Consider the following 17,804-nt stretch of genomic DNA (forward strand, 5'->3'; position numbering starts at 1 on the left):
CATTTGTCAATTCCTTTGCGATTATAATGTATCTTACAGCTCGTCCTGTGTTGGGAATGATATTTAAGGAGAGGGACAGCGAGATATTCTTTGAGTTTTGGGTTAGGCCCGTTGTCCTTGTCCCAAGTTAATGTATGGTTAAAACTTACAGTCATATGTTGCTTTGAAACTGATAAATTGGTTATTTTGTTGGTATTCTATTCTCATTTTCTGTTAAAACAGCACGACATAATCGTGACCAGGTTATCACAGAGTTTACCATTAATGTCTAATGTTCACATGCATAGTTAGCAACACGTAGACTCGAGTCATCACAGGTATCAGACCATGTGTAAACTCCTCACGATTTCTTGTAACTTATAAGCATGGTCATAGCATATAGTTTTTGTTTTGTTTTGCTCATCCCTTGTCTGTCACAGGGATGAGCAAAGCATTATCAATCATTATTAACCATGAAATATCTTTTGGAGTCAGATATAACGTAATGTTAACTTGTGTTAGTTGGTCATGTGATCACTTGTGTTGCGTTCGTTCGATCATGTCCATAACTGTTAGAAATCAACATTGGGAATAAATGTATATCTTATGTTTGACAAGTCATCAATTCTTCAGTGTTTATTTTCATATTCTATACACATACATACACACACACATACACACACACACACACACACACACACACACACACACACACACACACACGTGACGTTATCAGTCAGAGTGTGTTGATAGGGAGTCCAGGCTGGGACACGGTACCGTGGGAGGCTGGTGGAGGTAGCGATCGGAGGACGGGCTCATTGTAATGTATGGAACGAAATGAGGAACACACGTGTTTGATACCATTCCTCATTTCGTTACAATGAGCCCGTCCTCCGATTTCCACCTCCACCAGCCTCCACTGGGACACAGGTATATAAGTACTGTACCCTCAGGGAACAGAAACATTCTGCTGGCTGCGAATGAGACTCCCACCTCTCTGTGTTAGAAGATGTGTGTCATCACGCGGCTCCTGGCGATTGCCCTATGGGTTGGCACGGCTACAGCTGCTGAAGTATGTATGCTGTTTAATACATCTGTTCAAAGGGCTGTTCATCATAGTTCTCATTGATAAGTGTGTGTTCGATTATTATTAGTGTGTGTTCTAATACTATTAGTGTGTTTTGGAATATTATTAGTGTGTGTTCTAATGTTGTTGTAAGGATGTTCATCAATATATTCAGGGGAAATGTAGAGACTACAGTAGTTGTATCCTTCTACAATGTATTTGTTGATAGAAAGTGCATGTGTGTATCACCAAACATCACCAATCTACAACATATGCTGGAACTGACCTGACATGATTTATATCATGTGGCAACAAGGAGGTTACTGTGTGTGTGTGTGTGTGTGTGTGTGTGTGCCTGTGATGTTGCAGCTGGGCGTGGTCTATACAGAGGGAGGGATGGTGAAGGGGAGGAACCACAGGATGGGTCTGTTCCGCTCCGTAGATGTCTTCAAGGGGGTTCCCTTCGCTGATTTACCTGGAAGGTTCGAGAAACCTAAACCTCATCCTGGATGGGATGGTAAATATTCACCAATGACCTATCTATCTATCTATCTATCAGTCAATCAGTCAATCAGTCAATCAGTCAATCAGTCAATCAGTCAGTCAGTCTGTCTGTCTGTCTGTCTGTCTGAGCATCAACCTGACCTTTGACCCCTCTTGTTGTTCCTGTGACAGGTGTGCTGAAAGCCACGAATTACAAGGACAGGTGTCTCCAGATGACTCTGATGCAGTCTGGGACTCACGGCAGCGAGGACTGCCTGTACCTCAACATCTTTGTCCCCCAGGGACTAAAAGGTAGTACACCTCAGGGGAGGTTGGCGGAGGTAGAAATCGGAGGACGGGCTCATTGTAATGCATGTAATGGAATCCGGGTTTCTACCTCCTCCAGCCTCCCCTGGTGCACCTCTCGTTAGTTCAGTGTAGCAATGAAGGGCGATGTGGAACAGTTCACACTCATTGTCATGAATATCATAATCTTGCCCTGAAAAGACTAGAATAGAATAGAATAGAATAGAATAGAACAGAATAGAATTCTCTGCTAAGAAATATATTATTACAATTATTACCTTCAAGTTCTATATGTATGGCCCTCAGTGTCCTCTCTAGTCTGTTCACCTCTATGCCCTGCCCTGCTCTGCCCTGCCCTGCCCCGCCCCACCCTGCCCCGCCCCGCCTTGCCCTGCCCCGCCCTGCCCCACCCAATGTCCTCTCTAGTCTGTTCACCTCTACGCCCTGCCCTGCCCTGCCCTGTCCTGTCCTGCCCAGTGTCCTCTCTAGTCTGTTAACTTCTACGCCCCGCTCTGCCCTGCCCTGTCCTGCCCTGTTCTGCCCCGCCCTGCCCTGCCCAGTGTCGTCTCTAGTCTGTTCACCTCTACGCCCTGCCCTGCCCCGCCCCGCCCTGCCCTGCCCAGTGTCCTCTCTAGTCTGTTCACCTCTACGCCCTGCCCTGCCCCGCCCCGCCCCGCCCTGCCCTGCCCAGTGTCCTCTCTAGTCTGTTCACCTCTACGCCCTGTCCTGCCCTGTTCTGCCCCGCCCTGCCCTGCCCAGTGTCCTCTCTAGTCTGTTCACCTCTACGCCCTGCCCTGCCCCGCCCTGCCCTGCCCTGCCCAGTGTCCTCTCTAGTCTGTTCACCTCTACGCCCTGCCCTGCCCCGCCCCGCCCCGCCCTGCCCTGCCCAGTGTCCTCTCTAGTCTGTTCACCTCTACGCCCTGCCCCGCCCTGCCTAGTGTCCACCGGCCTGCCTGTCATGGTGTACATCTTCGGCGGGGCCTTCCTGCTCGGAGCGTCCAATGACGTGGCCTTCCTGGGGGACTCGCTGTACGACGGGAAGGAGGTGGCGGACCGGGGTGGTGTCATTGTGGTGACAGTCAACTACCGTGTGGGGACTCTGGGGTTCCTCAGTACCGGGGACGCCAGTATACCAGGTGAGCCGGAAATATACCAGATGTATTGTCAACTATTGCTGCTACACACACTTGACATTGTACTGCTACTGTTATTGTTACAGTCATTACTGCTGCTACTTACACTACACCCTTATGCACTACTACTGTCACTGTTTTATTATTACTAGATTATATTGTATTGTTGAGTCACTGATTGTTGTTGACTGTTGTTGATCGAGGAGCAAGATTCCAAAGCATTTCACTATATCAATTACAGCTGTATGTGATGTACGTGACAAATAACATTTGGTTTGACCTCAGTCATTAGCCAATGAGAAGTCTCGGCTGTTGGAAGGTGTCAAAGGCGGAATCTGTAGGATTTTCATGGTCATTTGGTCATTTCGATGACAGAATGTCATTCCTTAGCATCCGTAGCGTCTGCTGTGGTTTTGGGGTTAGTTGCATTTTCACAGTCTCATCCCACAAGCCACACAGAGGTGGGGTTAGCAGGGGAGGCTAGGTGAGGTAGAAATCGGAGGACAGGATTGTTGTAAGCACACATGTTTGATATCATTCCTCAATCCATTTCATGCATTACAATGCGCTCGTCCTCCGATTTCTACCTTAACCAGCCTCTACTGAGGGCTAGACTGTTAGCTGGAAACATAAATTACGGAATGGGACTTTAAGTCAGTAGTTGAGACTCACAGTGTGAGGTCCTCCAGCGGTCACAGCTGTGTGTTTCCCGCCATGTCAGGTAACTACGGGCTCTGGGACCAGCATGCTGCCATCGCCTGGGTTCACAGGAACATCAAAGCCTTCGGTGGGGACAACGGCAATATCACTATCTTCGGCCAATCAGCAGGAGCCGCCAGTGTCAACTACCAGGTACAGTATCAGGGTCTGGGTCAATTCCATTTCTATTCAGTCAATCCATGGAGTTAACTGACATTCTAATTCCGGTTCTAAATTCTCCTATAAATTTGGAATTGGAATTGGAATTGGAATTCCAGTTAACTTCCTGAATTCACTGATGTGAAATGGAATGGAACCCCACCCCTCAAAGTACTGAGATCTACACACCACACAAGAATGGGTGAAGGTTCCTGGCATTACAGCAGTGTTTGATACTATTCCTCATCTCTTCCATGCATTACAATGAACCTGTGTGTGTGTGTGTGTGTGTGTGTGTGTGTGTGTGTGTGTGTGTGTGTGTGTGTGTGTGTGTGTGTGTGTGTGTGTGTGTGTGTGTGTGTGTGTGTGTGTGTGTGTGTGTGTGTGTGTGTGTGTGTGTGTGTCTCCAGATGCTGTCTCCCTACAACAAGGGCCTATTCCGTCGTGCCATCTCCCAGTGTGGGGTGGCCCTCAGCCCCTGGGCCATACAGACCGACCCCATGACTATGACTAAGAAGGTCCAGCTACGGCTACTATGCTAACTGCTATGCTAACTACTATGCAAACTGCTACTGTACACTAACTGCTACTGTACGCTAATTGCTATGCTAACTGCTACTGTACACTGACTGCTACTGTACACTAACTGCTATGCTAACTCTCACTGTTACACTACACTCTTCCATCACTATCTTTATCAAAGTGTTTGATCAAAGTGTTTCCTCATTCCATTTCATGCATTACAATGAGCCCATCCTCCGATTTCTACCTCCACCGGCCTCCCCTGTTATGCAGACATGCATTTAAGTGAACATAATGTTGTGTTTCGTGGCCACAGATAGCAGAGCAGGTGGGCTGTGGTACGGATGAGAACATGGCAATGTGTCTGAAGTTCACCGACCCTGTGGCTTTGACCGTGGCGGGCAAGATAGTGTTCAGCGAGATGGGCAAAGGTCAGTGGAGACCAGAGATGAAGAGCTGTGGTAGATCAGTGTGTGTGTGTGTGTGTGTGTGTGTGTGTGTGTCAGTGGAGACCAGAGATGAAGGACTGTGGTAGATCTGTGTGTGTGTGTGTGTGTGTGTGTGTGTGTGTGGGTGTGGGTGTGGGTGTGGGTGTGGGAGTGGGTTTGGGTGTGGGTGTGGGTGTGTGTGTGTGTGTGTGTGTGTGTGTGTGTGTGTGTGTGTGTGTCAGTGGAGACCAGAGATGAAGGGCTGTGGTAGATCAGTGTGTGTGTGTGTGTGTGTATTGGATTATAACTGGATTATATAAAATTGGATTATATAAAACCATGTTTAGTTGGATTATATAGAATCCATGTTGGTGTTTACTGGGGAAATGTGGGTTCTGATCATGTCATCTAACATCTCTAGCACACATTCAGAGCCTAATTCAGTCAGTTGCAGATAACTGCAAACCACACTGCAGGGGCATTTGGGACCTCAATATCTCTTCTTCCCTCCTCATTTTCATTTCATTTCATTTCGTTTTAGTCATTTAGATGCTTTTATCCAAAGCAACTTACAATAAGTCATTACATTTGTCTAAGTAAGTGAATCAACCATACATCAGTCATCGTCAGTAAAACCTTCGCCATCGGCAGTCACAGTGCTAGAGAAAGGAAGGATTTTTTTATAATAGTAATGTAAGGGGTGGAGGAGAGGAGAGGAGAGGGGGATGGATAGAGGGTGTAGGGTGTTAAGGGGTGGAGAGGTCTGAGGAGGAGGAGGAGGAGAGGAGAGGAGAGGAGAGGAGAGGAGAGGAGAGGAGAGGAGAGGAGAGGAGAGGAGAGGAGAGGAGAGGAGAGGGGAGGGGAGGGGAGGAGAGGAGAGGAGAGGGGGATGGATAGAGGTGCCCAGGTGTACCTAAAGAGACGGGTCTCTAGTCTACCGCCGGTGTTTTTTTAGCTCAGAGGTTTCATTGATTGTGATGATTGTATCTATGATGTATAGTTGTATCTTACTTTATGTAACTATGATGTATCTATGATGTATAGTTATATATGTATACTTTAGACAAATGTACTTCTGGATAAGAGTGTCTGCTAAATTACAACAAATGTAAATGTAAATGTTTCATGTCATTATGATTTCATTATTAGCATGATATCATTATTAGCATGATGTCCATATGACCCCTCCCCCCTCTTCCCGCAGGCCCAGTGATGAATCTTCTGACACATTCTCCAGTGGTGGATGGAGACTTCATCCCTGACCACCCCAGCAAGCTGTTCCACAACGCAGCAGGGATTGACTACCTGGCCGGCGTCAACAGCATGGACGGTCACATGTTCGCCGGCGTGGACGTCCCCTCCATCAACAAGGCCAAAACGCCCACCACCACGTGAGTCTGTGCTGATTAACTCCCTTAACTGCCAAAGAATTCCAGAACACTCACCACCTAGAGTGCCATGTGTTTTATGTGGTAGTTACCTAGCAATAATACCTTGAATCACCCTCGGCGCTGAAGGAGTTAAGCAATGAGACCAAGGCTAGTGTACATGTTGATGGTGTTTCTTCTTAGGTCTGAACGTTGACTTGCTCTTTTCATCTTGCTCTGTGTTGATATCATGGTCATTTTCATTGATATCATTTTCATGACAATACTATTCATATATTTAATCAACAATGACCTTTTCCCGTGATCAGGGCCCTGTAGAGAACATGATAAAACACAACGAGCCACATTCAATCAAACCTGATCACCAGGGTTACAGGTTTATTGATCACCAGGGTTACCGGTTTATTGATTACCAGGTTTACAGGTTTATTGATCACCAGGGTTACAGGCTTATTGATCACCTGGGTTACAGGTTTATTGATCACCAGGGTTGCAGGTTTATTGTTCACCAAGGTTACAGGTTTATTGATCACCAGGGTTACAGGTTTATTGATCACCAGGGTTACAGGTTTATGATAAAAGAATTGGTACTAACTAGTGGTTTATATGCTATTCTCAGCCGTGTTCTTCTCTACCGTGAGAGGAGACCAAGCCCCTGACCTCTGACCTCTGACCTGTTCTTCTCTACTGTAGGAAGGAGGTCAAGCCCCTGACCTCTGACCTGTTCTTCTCTACTGCAGGGAGGAGGTCAAGGCTCTGACCTGTTCTTCTCTACAATAGGGAGGAGGTCAAGCCCCTGACCTCTGACCTCTGACCTGTTCTTCTTTACCGTAGGGAGGAGGTCAAGCCCCTAACCTCTGTCCTCTGACCTGTTCTTCTCAACTGAAGGGAGGAGGTCAAGCCCCTGACATCTGACCTCTGACCTGTTCTTCTTGACTGAAGGGAGGAGGTCAAGCCCCTGACATCTAACCTCTGACATGTTCTTCTCTACCCCAGGGAGGAGGTCAAGGCTCTGAGCTCTGACCTGTTCTTCTCTAACGTAGGGAGGAGGTCAAGTTCCTGACCTCTGACTTCTGACCTGTTCTTCTCTACCCCAGGGAGGAGGTCAAGGCTCTGACCTCTGACCTGTTCTTCTCTAACGTAGGGAGGAGGTCAAGTCCATGACCTCTGACTTCTGACCTGTTCTTCTCTACCGCAGGGAGGAGATCAAGGAGCTGCTGGCTGGACTGACTGTGGAAAAGGGACAGGCAGCGGTGGAGTCAGTCTATAACACCTACTCACAGCCCTGGGGGCCTAAACCGCAACAGGAAGTGGTCAAGAAGACCGTGGCCGACATCGAGACTGACTTCCTGTTCCTGGTGCCCACTCAGACCGCCTTACATCTCCACGCCAAACACTCAAGGTAAACACACACATAGTTCACTCTGTTACAGGCCTGAATGGAAATAGTTTATTTCATATTCTGTATTTAAAGCGTGCTTGGTTCAGCTTGCCCTGCGAGATGGATGGACATGGTTTTGCTCATTTGGGAAAAATCTAATTGGTTCCATAATGACAAGCAAGCAACATTGAGCGCATCCAAAGTTGATATTTGGACCCACGTCTTCTCTCTGCCCAGGTCTGCCCCAGCCTGCATGTCATGTGCCTAAGGCTCCAGATGGCTCCCAAAGCCCGGTGCATGACATGGAATTAGTCTGTTCGCATGCAGCTAAACATAACTCTGTTTAACGTTCCTGTTCCAATTGTTGGAACGGGAACGTTTAGATGAGGACTGTATGGCATGCAAGTTTGGATGAGGATTCCCTGCATGGCGTGCAAGTTTGGACCAGGAGTCCCTGCATGGCTTGCAAGTTTGCTAATAGCTAATTACCATGTAGCCATACTCACGGATGTGCCCTTCTATTCTGTGTGCTCTGTTTCTTTTTTTTTCTTATATATTTTTAGGGCATTTCTGCTTTATTTGGATAGAGGCAGTAGAGATTGACAGGAAGGATGGGTGAGAGAGAGGAGGGATGACATGTCGAGGGTCTGAATCAAACCAGGAACCTTGCGATTATGTGGTATGCGCATTAGCTACGCCACTAAGCGCCCCAACCTTACTGTTTCAATCCAACCTCTCTTAAAGCCTGCAGACCTTTCTCCTGTCATTACTCAGAGTATTTAATCATTCAATCACCCACAGGGGTGAAGCACACACATTTGATTTAGAATCAGCCTAAACTGCCGTCAGCCATTAATGAGAAACGCACACAGGCATCTAAATGCGTGTTCACCCTACTCCATTCAAACTCCCCCTCATGTCCTCTGTCTCTCTCTGTCTCTGTCTCTCTCTCTCTCTCTCTCTCTCTGTCTCTGTTTCTCTCTCTGTCTCTGTCTCTGTCTCTGTCTCTGTCTCTGTCTCTGTGTCTGTGTCTGTGTCTGTGTCTCTGTCTGTCTCTGTCTCTGTCTCTGTCTCTGTCTCTGTCTCTGTGTCTCTGTCTCTGTCTCCTTCTCTCTCTCTGTCTCTGTCTCTGTTTCTGTCTCTCTCTGTCTCTGTCTCTGTTTCTGTCTCTCTCTCTGTCTCTCTGTCTCTTTCTCTCTCTATGTCTCTCTCTGTCTGTCTCTCTCTCTGTCTCTCTCTCTGTCTCTCTCTCTGTTTCTGTCTCTCTCTCCCTCTGTCTCTGTTTCTGTCTCTCCCTCTGTCTCTCTCTGTCTCTTTCTCTCTCTATGTCTCTCTCTGTCTGTCTCTCTCTCTGTCTCTGTATCTCTCTCTCTCTGTCTCTCTCTCTGTCTCTGTCTCTCTCTGTCTCTCTCTCTCTCTCTCTCTCTCTCTGTCTCTCTCTCTCTCTCTGTCTCTGTCTATCTCTACTCCAGTGGAGGTCGTACCTACTCCTACCTGTTCAACATGGGCACGCGTATGCCAGGGTTCCCCAGCTGGATGGAGGCGGGGCATGCGGATGATGTGCAATACGTGTTTGGTAAACCGTTTGCCACGCCCCTGATCTACTTCTCCCGCCACCGAACCCTCTCAGGGTACATGATCGCCTACTGGACTAACTTCGCCAAGACTGGGTAAACACAATCTTTCTGCCTCTCTGTCTGTCTGTCTGTCTGTCTGTCTGTCTGTCTGTCTCTTTCTTTCTCTCTCTATCTGTCTGTCTGTCTGTCTGTCTGTCTGTCTGTTCTCTCTTTGTCTGTCTGTCTGTCTGTCTATCTCTGTGCCTGCTGTCTGTCTGTCTGTCTGTCTGTCAGTCTCTCTCTCATTTTCTCTCTCTTTCTCTCTCTATCTATCCATTCATCTACTTTTTTCTGGAAGCTCTACACCATTCCTCACATTTACTCTCCCCCCCTCCACAGTGACCCCAATAAGGGAGACAGCAAGGTTCCGACCCCCTGGCCAGTGTTCACGGGGGCTGGACACCCCTACCTGGTCATCAACAACAAAATTAATAAGTCCTCCATCAGGCAGAATCTCCGGGCCAACTACGTCAGGTACTGGACCACCGTCTACGCCGGCCTGCCCTCCGCCTCTCCTCTGCTTCAGGAGTAAACACCATCATCTGCCGTCCACGTCCACGTCCACCAACACCTCCACCTCCACCTCTACCTCCATCTCTCCTCCATCTCACCACCTCCACCTCCACCTTCTCCTCCATCTCACCACCTCCACCTCCATCTCACCACCTCCACCTCCACCTCCATCTCTCCTCCATCTCACCACCTCCACCTCCATCTCTCCTCCACCTCCACCTCCATCTCTCCTCCACCTCCACCATCTCTCCTCCATCTCTCCACCACCTCCATCTCTCCTCCATCTCTCCTCCACCTCCATCTGTCCTCCATCTCTCCTCCACCTCCACCTCTCCTTCATCTCTCCTCCATCTCTCCTCCACCTCCACCTTCACCTTCAACTCCACCTCCACCTCCACCTCCACCTCCACCTCCACCTCCACCTCCACCTCCACCTCCTAAATAAACACAACTTCAATAAACCCAACATTGAAAGAAAAGTCAAAACACCAGAGACAGGGTGGAGGACAGTGGAACCAGTGGCCACCTAAATGATATGCAATGTTTCAATGAAATTAATTAATGTTGATCGTTGATTTTATCATTGCATTTGTATGTTTTTTATGACGAGTGTGGTCAATTAGATAATTGAAATGTTGTTTCATAACAAATTAGAAGCTGAAGTGAATGTGTCATCTGTGTAAATAGCCTGAGGACCGCAGATGGCTACATTAGCTCAGTAGCTAGCTGTCCCTGGTGCTGCACTCATGCTGGGCACGTGCCTGGCAGTTGAGCAATTGAACAAATTGGAGTGGAAAATAATGCTGTGTTAATTTGCTGTGCCAGTTAGTTTGCCCTAGTTCTGTAGACTTGAAATCTAATCACTCGAATTTGTCCTTATTACTGTTTCATTTATTATTCTGTATGACGTCTGATGTCTTTACGTAAATTCATTATATTCTGTGATTCCAGAGCAGTGTGAAGTGCCAGAGAGTATTTTCAAAACAACAACTCTGTAATCTGGAGCCATGTCTTTGTGAAGTGAAGCTTCTCTTGTGGGGCCAGTAGATGGCGGTGTTCTCCTCCTGCTATAAACCCTGCTCTCTGTGATAAGACTGTACATTACACACACACACACACACACACACACACACACACACACACACACACACACACACACACACACACACGGCTACAGTGCATACTTCAGGTAGACAACTGTGATTTCTTACCAAATGTTTTCCTTCAGGACTAGCAGGAGCGCTCCTGCTAGTACAGAAGAGTGTGTTTCAGCCCTCTGGTTGAGCTTGTGATTATTGTACACCGCTATTGGCTGAGCATGTCTGATGGAGCATGCTGCTGAATAAACTTCAACATGAACAAGAAAAGCAACTTTGTCTTTGTACATTTCTGTTTATTTTTCAATATCACTTGAAATAGTAACAGTAATAGTGACAGTAACAGTAATAGTGACAGTAATAGTGACAGTAACAGTAATAATAACAGTAATAGTAACAGTAATAGTGACAGTCACAGTGACAGTAACAGTAATAATAACAGTAATAATAACAGTAATAGTAACAGTAATAGTGACAGTCACAGTGACAGTAACAGTAATAGTGACAGTAATAGTGACAGTAACAGTAATAATAACAGTAATAGTGACAGTAATAGTGACAGTAACAGTAATAGTAACAGTAATAGTGACAGTAACAGTAATAGTAACAGTAATAGTGACAGTCACAGTAATAGTGACAGTAATAGTAACAGTAATAGTGACAGTAACAGTAATAGTAACAGTAATAGTGACAGTAACAGTAATAGTAACAGCAATAGTGACAGTAATAGTAACAGTAATAGTAACAGTAACAGTAATAGTAACAGCAATAGTGACAGTAATTGTAATAGTGACAGTAACAGTAATAGTAACAGTAATAGTGACAGTAACAGTAATAGTAACAGCAATAGTGACAGTAATAGTAACAGTAATAGTGACAGTAACAGTAATAGTAACAGTAATAGTGACAGTAATAGTAACAATAATAGTGGGGGGGGGGCTTCTCCTCTCTTAGTGGGGGGGGGGGGGGCTTCTCCTCTCTTAGTGGGGGGGGGGGGTTGAGCTTCTCCTATGTGGTAGTGGTGGAGGGGGGGTCGTTAATTATGCATGCAGAGGAACAAACACAACAAACACAGCAAATCCACTGTGTTGTCTCAAAACGCAGTCGGAGCGTTTATGCTCAATTTACACACCACATGATCTTCCTCGCCATCTCGTCCTTCCTGTACTCAACTTCCCCTGCAAAGGAATGTTTCGCTGTGTTCAAAACCAACAAATCAATAACTCAGACAGTAAACAGGTGTAACAGTCGTCTGGTTTCACAGTAGTTGTCACAGTCGTGTGGTGTAGAGTAGCACAGCCAGTAACTAGGCCGATCCTCTGTGCATCACAATAGCGTGATCCAAGCTGACAGCGGAGGAGTAGAGCTCCAGTTAGAGAGGTCCTCTCCTGGCCTGTATGGGCCATGAGAGAGCCTGGAGGTTGGTCCTCTCCCTGCTGGATGAAAGAACCTGGAGCTTCTCCTGGCCTGGATGGGCAGTCAGAGAGCCTGGAGCCTGGAGCCTCTCCTGGCCTGGATGGGCAGTCAGAGAGCCTGGAGCCTGGAGCCTCTCCTGGCCTGGATGGGCAGTCAGAGAGCCTGGAGGCTGGCAGGGCAGAGGTGGCCTCAGCTGCCAGGTCCTCTTATCTGCTGGCCTTGGATCCCCTCTGTGTCCCAGTGGTCCATGCTGATCAGGGGAGGCTGGTGGAGGTAGACATCAGAGGCTGGGCTCATTGTAATGCATGGAACGGAATAAGGAATGGTATCAAACACACGCGTATCACACCATTCCTCCTTCCGTTCCATGCATTACAATGAGCTCGTCCTCCGATGTCTGCCTCCACCAGCCTCCCCTGGTGCAGATGATTGTGCTGTCTAATGATCCTGGGCCTGGGCCATCTATGAGACAGTAATAGTGACAGTAACAGTAATAGTGACAATAATAGTAACAGTAATAGTGACAGTAACAGTAACGGTGACAGTAATAGTGACAGTAACAGTGACAGTAACAGTAATAGTGACAGTAATAGTGACAGTAATAGTGACAGTAACAGTAATAGTGACAGTAACAGTGACAGTAACAGTAATAGTGACAGTAATAGTGACAGTAATAGTAATAGTTACAGTGACAGTAACAGTAATAGTTACAGTAACAGTAATAGTTACAGTAACAGTAATAGTGACAGTAATAGTGACAGTAACAGTAATAGTGACAGTAATAGTGACAGTAATAGTGACAGTAACAGTAATAGTAACAGTAATAGTAACAGTAATAGTGACAGTAACAGTAATAGTGACAGTAACAGTAATAGTAACAGTAATAGTGACAGTAATAGTAACAGTAATAGTGACAGTAATAGTGACAGTAATAGTGACAGTAATAGTAACAGTAATAGTGACAGTAATAGTGACAGTAATAGTAACAGTAATAGTGACAGTAATAGTGACAGTAATAGTGACAGTAACAGTAATAGTGACAGTAATAGTAACAGTAATAGTGACAGTAATAGTAATAGTAACAGTAATAGTGACAGTAATAGTAACAGTAATAGTGACAGTAATAGTGACAGTAATAGTGACAGTAATAGTAACAGTAATAGTGACAGTAATAGTAATAGTGACAGTAATAGTGACAGTAATAGTGACAGTAATAGTGGCATAGTCCCAGAATGAACGACAGTTCCATTTGCACTGACTACACAGACCGAGGCTGACTTATTTGTGAGGCCTGTGCGCTGAGTGAGATGTTGAATTTTGTATGTAAAACCTTCATACCGTAGGCTTTTAGATTTCTGCAGGGCTTAAAGTTTAAAACCTTCATACTGTAGACTTTTAGATTTCTGCACGGCTTAAAGTTTAAAACCTTCATACTGTAGACTTTTAGATTTCTGCACGGCTTAAAGTTTAAAACCTTCATACTGTAGACTTTTAGATTTCTGCACGGCTTAAAGTTTGAAATTTATGAAAAATCAGTGTGTGTCATAAATGATAAAGAGAACATTCACATGAGCCTGCTTCCTCCGCAGTAATGGAGGGATCAGTGTGTAGGGTGGGCACCGTGTCTCACACACACACGCACAAACACACATACACACACACACACACACACATGCGCGCACACACGCACACACACACACACACACACACACACACACACACACACACACACACACACACACACACACACACACACACACACACACACATCGCCTCTTGTCTCACACACACACACACACACACACACCATGTCTCCGCCCGCCTAACGAGGAGCATCGCCTGAACCTACTTCCTCATTACGGGAACTTCAGCATAATCAAACAGACATTTGGGATGGGGTGGGGGTGGGGGGGTGAGGGGTGATGAGGGGATTGGAGGTTACAGGGGGTGAGCTTCTCCTATGTGGTAGTGGTGGAGGGGGGGTCGTTAATTATGCATGCAGAGGAACAAACACAACAAACACAGCAAATCCACTGTGTTGTCTCAAAACGCAGTCGGAGCGTTTATGCTCAATTTACACACCACATGATCTTCCTCGCCATCTCGTCCTTCCTGTACTCAACTTCCCCTGCAAAGGAATGTTTCGCTGTGTTCAAAACCAACAAATCAATAACTCAGACAGTAAACAGGAGTCCCTTCCAACCAGAGAGACCGCAATGGACAGTAACAGTCGTCTGGTTTCACAGTGGTTGTCACAGTCGTGTGGTGTAGAGTAGCACAGCCAGTAATTAGGCCGATCCTCTGTGCATCACAATAGCGTGATCCAAGCTGACAGCGGAGGAGCAGAGCTCCAGTTAGAGAGGTCCTCTCCTGGCCTGTATGGGCCATGAGAGAGCCTGGAGGTTGGTCCTCTCCCTGCTGGATGAGAGAGCCTGGAGGTTGGTCCTCTCCCTGCTGGATGAGAGAACCTGGAGGTTGGTCCTCTCCTGGCCTGGATGAGAGAGCCTGGAGCCTGGAGCTTCTCCTAGCCTGGATGGGCAGTCAGAGAGCCTGGAGCCTGGAGCCTCTCCTGGCCTGGATAGGAGCCTGGAGGCTGGAAAGGCAGAGATGGCCTCAGCTGCCAGCTCCTCTTATCTGCTGGCCTTAGATCTCCTCTGTGTCCCAGTGGTCCATGCTGATCAGGGGAGACTGGTGGAGGTAGACACCAGTGGCTGGGCTCATTGTAATGCATGGAACGGAATAGGGAATGGTATCAAACACACACGTATCACACCATTCCTCCTTCCGTTCCATGCATTACAATGAGCTCGTCCTCCGATGTCTGCCTCCACCAGCCTCCCCTGGTGCAGATGATTGTGCTGTCTAACGATCCTGGGCCTGGGCCATCTATGATTCCCCCCCCCCCCCCCCCCCCCCCCGGGATCACCAGTCCCAGAGAACGGGCCCGTTAGTATGGATGCATAATCAGGTGGAAACAGGAGCGGAATGGTTTGCCCTGGATCGAGGATAGGCCACGGTCTTTGTAGTGTGTGTGTGTGTGTGTGTGTGTGTAGGGGGAGTGCATGTGTGTGGGGGTGTGTGTGTGTGTGTGGGGGGGGGGTGTATGTGTGTGGAGGGGTGTGTGTGTGTGGGGTGTGTGTGTGTGGGGGGGGGGGTGCATGTGTGTGGGGGTGTGTGTGTTTGTGTGTGTGTGTGTGCGTGCGTGTGTTACTGCAAATTCATCCCAAAGTGTGTATGTGTGTGTGTGTGTGTGTTACTGCAAATTCATCCAAGGGTGTGTGTGTGTATGTGTGTGTGTGTGTGTGTGTGGTGTGTGTGTGTGTGTGTGTGTGTGTGTGTGTGTGTGTGTGTGTGTGTGTGTGTGTGTGTGTGTGTGTGTGTTACTGCAAATTCATCCCAGGGTGGAAAAGATATCCTCCAGCCAGCATCCCACCAGACCAGAGACGTGGTGACGAGGAATGACCTCCTCTGTCAATCACAGGATCCACGCTAAATAACGTTTCATTAGAATGAGTAAGATCACAGGATCCATGCTAAATAACAGGATCATTATACGTATAGAATCATATTGACGCTGGCCATAGATTAGGAATCGAATCCTAATGATATGGGTTTCAGCCTTTCACACAAACACAACCACGGCTCAGAACAAGGGCCTTGTCTGCTCTGTCATAGAAATGACATTGTTAGGGCTGGGTTGCGATGTCATGTGAATGCAACCCAATGTGAATCACAGCTCTCCGTGTCTGTCTGACCTTGGTGCTGATGGCATGGATTAAACTGCTGGATGCCCGCCATAAACAACCAGCCGTGTCCCTGGCTGTCTACCAGACGATACACTACTGTCTGTACTGTCTGCATATGAACTGTCTTCAAGCAGTTCACAGAAACCTAACGCCATGCTATAATTGTAAGTTATAGCTCCCGATTGAAAAGGGGGGGAGGGGGAGAGGGGGTGGGGCACCTCGTGAGCCAGAGATGCTTGTTTCCTTGGTAACCAAAGCGGGGTCTCGCTGAATCTCCCCTTGTAGTGCCGTTACCGATCGGGAGCCCTCGAGCCGTGTGTGTGTGTGTGTGTGTGTGTGTGTGTGTGTGTGTGTGTGTGTGTGTGTGTGTGTGTGTGTGTGTGTGTGATGGAAGCCGATTGTCATTGATTCTTTCTTTTTTTATGTGTAATTAAAAATAAGCCCACGCATCTTATTCTATGGCGCACAAAAGGAAAAATGTTACATATTTATATTCTTTTCCATTACAATAGACTAAAAGAAGGTCTGATTCTTTGGTCTCGACAGTGCGTTTGTCATTCTCAAATCGAGTTATCCGCCATTTAGTGAAAGGACGGGTGTACAGGCAAGAAGCTGATATGTAGATTTCACGCTTAACACACAGACATAACACACTTATACACAACCAACTGTAGCCACATATAGGCCTAATCGTGAGCTGATTTATTTTTCATGTGTTGTTGAAATATTGACTTTAATAAGTGATTTGTAGGCCTATAGGAGCATTACATTGCATTATAAGATGGGACGGGATTTATATAAAGAACATCACATGCCAATGCTTCTATGTGTCTGGTTGGTTGTAAACTAGTCACTATTTACACCAACCCTCTCCGTCCATTAAGGGACATCCCCTGGTTCACTTGTAAATGAGTTACCAAATGCACAAACCACAGCAAAGAACACAATCTCTCCTGAATGTAAAATAAGCCTCATTAATCCAAATATTACGAGACCGCTGGAGCAGAAAGCTGAAGCGATATCAAGCGGAATGAGTGGAGGGAGGGGGGGAGGGGTGCCAGTTGCGCGCATCGCTGCGCGGGCACGGGTTTCAGGACCAAGGACAGCCGCTCGCGCGGAGCATCAGGTCAGTGGAACCTCTCGCGGAGAAGAACCGGGGACCGGAGTCCAGACAAGGGCACGAGACGAGCACCTCTCAACACCGGGAAAACAATACCGGCAAGACGTCATCAAAGAAAGAAAAATAAATCAACAGGATTTTAGCCTTTATCCACAAGGGAGCGAATGTTTTTGTTTTTATTTTCCAAACATAGTATAATACCACAGTTTCAGAGATCATTTGAAAACAACTAAAAATACGATGCACATTCCGCAACACGGCGTGTTAATGTAATTACATTCCACCGGTATAGCCGCTGCTATCGCCACCAGAGTCACCGGGACTTGGTCCCCCGGGGAACGGTTACCGGAGCCGTCTACTTCTTCTCTTCTGTCACCGGCAGGGTCTCCGGGTCCGTCTGGGTCCATCTGAGTCCTCCATGTCAAAATGCGTTTATTTCTGCTCACCGTTTTCATCTCCTGCTCGTGCGCCCGCGGCGGCTGCGAGCCGAAGACCGTGAACATCGGTGCAGTGTTGAGCCAGAAACGGTACGAACAGGTGTTCAAGGACGCCGTTACCCAGGCCAACACGCTGTACGGGAAAGACAAGTTCAAGATGAACGCCATCTCCGTCACTCACAAACCCAACGCCATCCAGATGGCACTCTCCGTCTGTGAGGACCTGATCTCCAACCAGGTAATGTTCATATTCATACCGGAGTGTTTTCACAACATTAGCCCCGTGGGAGAGGGGGGACGAGGGGGAGGGAGGGG

General features: G+C 47.2%; 2 protein-coding genes across 3 annotated transcripts in view; both read left to right on the forward strand.

Annotated features, from left to right (window-relative positions):
* Window positions 1-1,405: 1,405 nt before the first annotated feature.
* Window positions 1,406-9,692, forward strand: LOC310807048 (bile salt-activated lipase-like; the record flags this gene model as incomplete). The annotated part of the gene is made up of 10 exons (XM_083673326.1): window positions 1,406-1,562; window positions 1,721-1,840; window positions 2,773-2,970; window positions 3,689-3,819; window positions 4,236-4,343; window positions 4,664-4,778; window positions 5,980-6,166; window positions 7,362-7,565; window positions 9,017-9,214; window positions 9,500-9,692. 10 exons carry the CDS (start codon window positions 1,406-1,408, stop codon window positions 9,690-9,692), a joined length of 1,611 nt encoding a protein of 536 aa, XP_083529452.1.
* Window positions 9,693-17,478: 7,786 nt separating this feature from the next.
* LOC310806720 (glutamate receptor ionotropic, NMDA 1-like) overlaps window positions 17,479-17,804 on the forward strand; it is a gene marked incomplete at both ends in the record, with an annotated part of 28,438 nt that continues 28,112 nt past the window's right edge. For both annotated transcript variants that reach the window (XM_083672921.1, XM_083672922.1), the window contains one exon: window positions 17,479-17,727. In XM_083672921.1, coding sequence (XP_083529047.1) covers window positions 17,479-17,727 — 249 coding nt within the window. The remainder of the gene's footprint in view (window positions 17,728-17,804) is intronic.

This window comes from Argentina silus (assembly GCF_951799395.1).
Source record: "Argentina silus genome assembly, chromosome: 7".
NCBI lineage: Eukaryota > Metazoa > Chordata > Actinopteri > Argentiniformes > Argentinidae > Argentina > Argentina silus.